At 42.3% G+C, this 8,192-nt stretch overlaps 1 protein-coding gene across 2 annotated transcripts in view; it reads right to left on the reverse strand.

The window, feature by feature from the left end:
• The window catches only part of FERMT1 (fermitin family member 1), a 28,672-nt gene that overhangs the window by 13,125 nt on the left and 7,355 nt on the right, over nucleotides 1-8,192 (reverse strand). For both annotated transcript variants that reach the window (XM_006758077.2, XM_006758078.2), the window contains 4 exons: nucleotides 7,040-7,186; nucleotides 5,551-5,764; nucleotides 3,734-3,836; nucleotides 184-291 (listed from right to left, as the gene is read on the reverse strand). In XM_006758077.2, the coding sequence (XP_006758140.1) occupies nucleotides 184-291; nucleotides 3,734-3,836; nucleotides 5,551-5,764; nucleotides 7,040-7,186 (572 nt within the window). The remainder of the gene's footprint in view (nucleotides 1-183; nucleotides 292-3,733; nucleotides 3,837-5,550; nucleotides 5,765-7,039; nucleotides 7,187-8,192) is intronic.

Raw genomic sequence — 8,192 nt, forward strand, 5'->3', positions numbered from 1 at the left:
CTTTCCCTAAAAGTGCAGGGGAGCGCCATTGCGCTCCCCCTGTAAATAAAAATAAAATTCTAACTCACTCCCCTCATTTTTAGTGCTTTCTTCCAAGAAAAGGCCAGTATGAATACAGTGAAACTTAAGCAAAACAAACTTGCTCTGTCTCCTTCCAGAGAGGAGGTCCTGAAGTTCCCATACCTGCAGTGCTGCAAAGATCAACATTTCTTCCTCTGTGCAGTCAATTTCTTCTAAGACAATGGCCCACCTGGCTTGTTCGTAGAGCTGGTTTATTCGGACAGCATCATACTAGAGAAAGACAGAGATATATGTGTGGGGGTGGTGGTGGTGGTGGTGGTGTAGGGGGCACAATACAAAATTCTGGAATGGCAGGCCGTTCCTTGTTAGACAGATACACTGAACTTTAGTTCAGGTAACTAAAAGGGACACACTGCCCCGGCTCTTTTTATTTCTGAATTTAGAACTTTCTCAAAATATTTCCCAGGTTTCTTCAAGGGGCCCAACTAACCCATCTTAGATTCCATTACTTCACATTCTTATTGGCATGAAAAGCAGATAGTAAAATTGGTTTTTGTGGTAACCAATAAAAGGAGGAGGGATTGCTGATCTGCAAACTCAGTGCAATCCTAATCAGAACCTGATAGGAATTTTTATTTTATTTCATTTTGTTGACTTTTAGAGAGAGAGGAAGGGAGAGGGAGAGAGATAAATGTCAATGTCAGAGCATAAGATTGATTACTGCCTCCTGCATATCCCTCACTGGAATCAAGCCCAAACCCGGCGTGTGCCCTGACCAGAAATTGAACCATGCACAGGATGGGATGATGCCCAACCATCTTAGCCACATTAGCCAGGGCTGATAGGGATTTTTAAATAAAACTTTATACAAGCTAATTTTTAAGTTAAGCTGGAAAAAACAATCCTATATAATACAGAGATGTGGACGGCAGAAAGACCTTCTGGAACGACCAGTGGGCGAGGCAGCCAATGCTGCGCGGGCTGAGCCCCTCACACGAATTTTGAATATCATGAGGAACATTTTGAAAAAGAACAATATTGGGAAGACACCTGTCCTCCCAGACATTAAAACATATTATAAAGCTGCAGCAACTAAAATGGTGTGGTATTAGTATAGTGATGGACAGAATGTCAATAACACAGTATCTAGAAACAGACCTATATATGCAGATAAGTTTAATATAAAATAAAAATGGCATTTTATAGCAGCAGGGGAAGAAAGAATTCAAGACTAGAGTGTTAACAATGCCTTGACATTTGGAAAATAAAAATCCAAAATAAAAAAAAATCTCTCATCATCCAAAAAATATTAATTACAGATAGACAATGAGATACCATTTCACACTCACTAGGCTCTAATGCAAAAGACAGATCATAACAAATGTTACTGAGGATGTGGAGAAATTGGAACCCTTATTCATTGCTGGTGGGACTATGGTTCAGCCTCTATGGAAAACAGTTTGGTAGCTCCTCAAAAAGTTAAACATAGAGTATGATCCAGCAATTCCACTTGTAAGTATATAGCGAAAAAAAAAAAAAAGGAAAAGAGGGACTCAAACAGATACGTGGACACCAGTGCTCATCATAGCATTATTCACAATAGCCAAAAGGCAGAAACAACCCCAATGCCCATAAATGGATGAATAAATAAACAATGCAGTATATACACACAATGGGATATCATCCAGCCTTCAGAAGGAATGAAATTCTCATGCACGTTACAACTATAAGATATTATACTGAGTGAAATAAGCCAGACACAAAAGGACAAATATTGTGTGATTCCACTTCTATGAAGTACCTTCAATAGGCAAATTCATAAAGATAGGAAGTAGAACAGAGGTTACAGGGCTGGAGGAAGGGTAAAATGGGGAGTTATTGTTTAATGGGTACAGAGTTTTTGTATAGGATGATAAAAAATGTTCTGGAAATGGACAATGGTGGTAGCTTCATAACATTATAAATGTACTTAATGCCACTGAATTGTGGACCTAAAAATGATTAAAATGGCCCTAGCTGGTTTGGTTCAGTGGATAGAGCATCGGCCTGCGGACTGAAGGGTCCTAAGTTCGATTCTGGTCAAGGGCACATGACTGGGTTGCGGGTTGATCCCCAGTAGGGGGTGTGCATGAGGCAGCCAATCAATGATTCTCTCTCAGTGTTGATGTTTCTCTCCCGTCCTCTCTAAATATCAATAAAAATATATTTAAAAAAAAGAAAAGATAAGCTATTTACTGGGAGAAAAATCTTTAAAAAACAATTAAAAAATGGTTAAAATGGCAATTGTTATGTATGTTTTACCACAATAAAAAGAAGTAAAAAAAAAATACCAAAAAACAAAACCCAAACCTGTACATGAATGTTCTTAGTAGCATTATTCATAATAACCCCCAAGTAAAATCATTCCAAATGTCCATCAGCTGATGAATAGATAAATAAAATGTGGCACATACATATAATGGGATATTATTTGACAATAAAAAGAAACGAAATACCGGTTCGTGGTACAATATGAATTGACCTTGAAAATATTATGCTAAACGAAAGAAACTAGTCACAAAGGACCACATATTATATAACCCCATTTATATGAAACATCCAGGATAGGCAAATCCATAGGGACAGAAGGAAGACTGACTGATGCTTGCCTAGGGCTGGGAGGTTGGGAGGGAAGGGAGAGCGGCTCCTGGTGGATAATGAGTTTCTTGTTAGAATGGTGAAGGTGTTCTAAAATGAGACAGTGGTGATAGTTGCACAACTCAGTGAATATACTAAAAACCATTCATTCGAACTGAATAAATGGGTGAAATGTATGGTATGTGAATTATATCTCAAACGACTTATAAAGAATCTAAACATAACAACTAAACCTATGAGGAGGAACCATGAAGAGCACACTTTGTAATCTTCGAATGAGGAAGGGCTGTTCGTGGAGAAAATGACTGGGGGGAAGGCTGTGCCACGAGAGGCAGTGGCACTGCTGTGGGTGAGAAAAGGGTCTGCGCGGAACAGGTGGCCGGAGGCAAGCCCGTCGAACACGTGCCCAGCAGTGAGTACGTGGACAGAGCAACGCCAAACACCAAACTGGGCAGGAACAGTGCGATGAACCGCCCTGTGCACTCAGAGAAGCAGTGGCCCAGTTTCTATTTTCTACATTTTGGCCATTTATCTGCTGACTCACAACTGCACGAATGGGCAAACCAGGGCAGGGAGAGGAATCAGTTGCCCAGTAAACTTCAGGTGGGAGACACACACCTCAGATGCGACCTGGCGACTAGCCGGGTCTTTATTTACATAGATGACCCCTCTTTCTCATCGCCACCGTGGGGAGTCTGCTGTGAGCCATCATGGGGTCCTGGTTTATTCATGAAAACCTGCTCTTAACCTACGTCCTGACAACGCCTCCTTTCCAAACGCTAAGCACTCTGGCTCCCTGAACGCTCTCTTCTTGTTCCTGTGAATGGAGAGGGGAGCATGCACCTGCTGGGCACGAAGACCCCCAGAGACTCCCACACAGTCGCGGCAGCTGACTAAGCTCGCTAGAATCTAAAAATGCAAACCAGGGAGCAGAAGGCATTTACTGATCTAACTCTGAAGAGGTAGCAGAAGATTACACACGTTAATCCTAACTTTGACGACTAAATGACTCAGCTGTTCACTTCCATGGATTCATATTTTAAAAAAGAGAGAGAATAGAGAAAGAGGATCTTACTTTGGGATTCAAGTCAAAGAAGGTGTAGTATTTAAATCGTAACAGCAGCTGCTCATCCTCCTGGATGCCCTGTTCCATGAGGGAACGCGAGGAGTCCAGCCAACTAGAAAACAGTCGGATGAGGGACAAAAGTCGATCAGTTTTATACATATATGTTACAGCATTATATGTTTACATGTTATCTGTGTTATATAATATGTTCTATGTAATAAATGCACCATGTAATATATGTTATGTATATTTACATTATATACACACATCTCCTTGAACAAAATCCGAGTAAGTAATGTGACCAAAAACCAGTAAGGGAGAAGACTTGAAACTAGCTTATATCTATATTTTATCTTACAGCTTTCCCAATGCTATGTATGTGTGCGTATATATACTTATATATAATTTATTTAGTTTTTCTTATTGACAATTTAAAGTAACCCAGTGAAGAAGCCAGAGCAGCTTTTATTTTCTCAGTTTTATAGATGTTAAAACAGTCTCAATGACTCTGTTTATGCTTAAGGTCCTGTACCTCATAGTGGAGCCAGAATGAGAATCTGCACTTGCTGACTGCCTGCACAGCCTCTCCCCTACACCGGGTGACTGCCCGCACAGCCTCTCCCCTACACCGGGTGAGTGCCTGCACAGCCTCTCCCCTACACTAGGTCCAACCCCAAACTGGCTCTATCTTATTGTCTAGAACTTTCTATAACTACAACAACATTCTGTATGGCCCTGTCCAATAGAGTAGCCAGTAGCCACATGTGGCTGCTGAAGATTTACATGTGGCTAGTGCCACATTTCCATTTTAATTCAATTCAAATTTAGATGTAAATATTCACATGTGGCTAGTGGCTCCTATACTGGATAGTTTAGTCCTAAGGTTGACAAAACACACACAGTGGGTAATGGTGAGAGCTGGAGGGATGACGATTAAACAGTAACCACCAAACCAGGTGGGCATGAATGCCATCCAGTAACACTGAATGAAAATGGCTTGAACTTCTGTTAAATTAGCCCCCAAGATGCAATCTCCATCCCACAGGCCTTGGTCCAGTGGGAGAGACCAAGCCTCCTAATAAAGGAAGAGAGTGACGCTGGGCAAGCAAAGTATAAGACCAGAACTACAGAGAAGTGACGATCTTGAATGGTGACATCTACGAAGGAGAGAGTGACTGGGCCTTAAAGGATGAGCAGGGCTGCCTGGAGAGCAGGAGGAGGGGAGAGGCCTTGGGTGCACCATTGGGGGGGGGGCGGGGTACACAGTAGGACAGGAAGACAGTGCTGGGCCAGATATCACAGGGAGTGGAATGCTGCCCACAAGCTGACTTTATTTGGTGAACAGTGGGGAGTGAAAAGAGCCAGTGGTCTGAGAAATAGTCTGAGTGTGTCTTCTGAGCCCGCTTGAGGCAAAGCTGGACTTGCTCTAGAACGCCTGCAGAGAGAAGTGGCATTCTACAAGACAGTGCGGGCAGGTGGGCCACCTTGGGTCTCCCCCTGACCCATGGGTTCCAACCCCCTTACGAACTGCTCGACCTCCCATAAAATACACTTTGCACACCGCAGGGGGAGAGAATTCCTATTCGCATACGGTAAACCATTGGGTTTCCCCAACACGTAAGGGACGTCACACTTTATATGTATTGAAATGACCAAAGGCCTTGTTTTTCCCTTTTTGTTGCTATAGTCAGTCCTGACTTTTGCTAGCAGTGTGCAATCCCCAGGCACTCTAATTTAAAAAATAAACAACCTCTCCCCCTCTCGGTGGCATCTCTTACTGCATCAGTGTCAGTTCACAGAGAAGCAACACGGAGCCGCATACTTACCCTGCGTTAAGCTTGGTTTTATCGACCAGAGACCGAGACTGGTACATATCAGCCAGCGCCTCCGGTGACTGCGGCGGTTGGCTGAATGCGAGGATGTTGCAGTTTTGTTCTGTCAAAGGGCTGTCGCTGAACCACGTCATGGTGGCTGACACCGGCGTTCCGTTGACGGGGTCATACGTGGGAGTCATGGTTTTACTGTACAAGCCAGGACTTACTGTAAGGCAAAGGGGAACACACACTAGGATATGAGATTCAGGGAGTGGAAATCTCTGGAGAAGTAAGTACAGATTGCTGACACTGAAACGGATTTTGAATTTAAATAGTTGTAACATTTAAAATAATCAGAGGAGTCATGACTGATGCAGGAGGAGTTACACACGGGTAAAGCTCTTGCCTGCATGTTTAGCTACTGAAACCTTGGGAACCGACAGGCTATAAAAGCTTCCACACTCAACCCACACAAGTGTGGGGGACTATGTCCTTCTCAACAATTCAAAATGCCTCTGCTTTAGCTGTGAGTTTTCACGCTATTGGAGAACCAGAGATCTCACAGAATGTATGTACAGACTATATTTTGGGCAAATTCTTTAAAGAAATAGCAGTACTTGCCAATTTTAAGAACCCAGCTAATTAATGGTTTATATATCACCTGCCTTTACTTTGCATATGAAAAGTGCAAATAATTCCTTTCATTCTTTGCACTGGAATATACTATGCAAGAAAACCCTCAAACGTTGCAAACAAGCTGGCTTTTTATATTCTTATATAACAAGAAGAGAAGGAAGCCTTTCTAGAATTTTTACCTGTTTTCCTGTTACATGTCCAGTGCAAAATTTAAATGGAATTCATACAAGAGTCACAGGAAGATTGAATCAGGAAAACAGAAGTATATTTGAGTGATCCAAATAATCTGTTTCCTCCCTCAAATTCACAGCCAGTTCTATTAAGGTTTCTAATTCATCAGAAACATAATACATGCAGTTAACATAATGAGCTATAAAGCATATCTTGTCAAAAAAAATTCTGTTAGTTCTAAAATTAATTGGATATCCTTTCCTCATCATAGGACTCTTGCAATTTTAGCCCTTCTTTGTTTGGGGGAGAAAGGAGAAGGGAGGGACACGAGGAAAGACAGAGCAGAGGGGAGGAGAGTTCCTAGGATTTAAAAATTGAGGTAACTCTTGCTCTGGCCGGGTTGCTCAGTGGTTAGAGTTGGCTTGAGGACCAAAGGGTCTCAGGTTCAATTCCCGGGGCATGAGTGGGAGGCAACCAATCAATGTGTCTCTCTCCCATCGATGTTTCTCTCTCACTCTGTTTCTTTCTCTCTTTTCCTCTTTCCCTCCCTCTTTCCTCCGTCCCTTCCACTATGTCTAAAAATCAATGAAAAAAATAATCTTGGATGAGGATTAAAAAAATACAAAAAAAAATTTAAGAAACTCTTGGCTTTAAGAATGAATTAAAACAACAAAGCCCCTGTCACAATTCTTACCTGGTGGCCCAGAAATTGTTGGAGAATTCTCCAGGTTTAAAATGTCTTCAATTAAGGGCTCCTTATTATTCTTGTCTTTTTTCTTCTTCTTTTTAAAATAGTCACTAGAAGGCTTTAACAAGGAAAGTTCTTCTGGTCTTCTAATATCTAATAAATAAGTATAAAAAACAAAGAAGAAAAACTGAAAAGTTAAAATATAAAATAAAATAAAAATTCCTGTTGGGCATTTGAAACCATTTCTCAGGGAATTCTGGAGAAGTAATAGAACTAGATTGCACTACTTTTTAAAGAAACAGAGGGGAATAAGAGCCCCCCCCCACTCACTAATAAGGGTGTAGGGAGGTCAAATAGTGGAGGGAGATTTAGTCTAGTAAAATTTCTATTTTGTTTTTTGATTTATTGTGAAAATATTTCAAATGTATCTAAAGCAAAGGGAATAGTATAGTGGCCCATCCATGGACTCATCACCCAGCCTCAACCAAATTTTGCTATTCTTATGCCACCTACTTACTAACAATTTCCCCTCTTTCCTCCCTTTCTTTCTCCCTTCTGCCCCCACCCCTTATCTTTTTTATTCAGTTTTTTAAACAACAGCCGAGGGCCCCACCTTTTTTCTTCATGGACCACAGGTCCAGAGAGCCCTTTTCTTACATGATGCCCAGCTGCCACTTTCATGCCTGTGGCAGACATCGTTGGCGCCTGCCCGCCTCTTCTTGGCCTCACCCTTTCAGTGCACTCCGACTTGACTACCAATGGCAGCTAGGACATGTGTCTGTCTGCCCATGGGCTTGCTCTGAACACCGGAGTCTACTCTGCCCAGATACAGCGCAACCGGCCACACGAGTTCAGAGAATGAATGCTCTCCAAGAGCGGCCCCGGTGACTGATGAGTGGCGTATTAACACCCAGCTCCCTCGGCCCTTGGGTGGGATGGCTCTGAGGCATGTCTCTGCTGGGACAATCTCTTATTGGTGGCCTTCTCTGCCCAGTCTCACATCCCCATTCGTTATCAGTGTTTCCCGGCATTACCCCCCGCCCCCTTCCCCCTCAATAAATAAATATTTGCACTGGAATCCTTATCTCAGGGTCTGCTTCTGGAGAAATGAAGATTATCCCCATTTTCCTCTATTAATGAAATACATTTACCATTTGCC

This window comes from Myotis davidii, unplaced genomic scaffold, assembly GCF_000327345.1.
Source record: "Myotis davidii unplaced genomic scaffold, ASM32734v1 scaffold32, whole genome shotgun sequence".
In the NCBI taxonomy this organism is placed as follows: Eukaryota; Metazoa; Chordata; class Mammalia; order Chiroptera; family Vespertilionidae; genus Myotis; species Myotis davidii.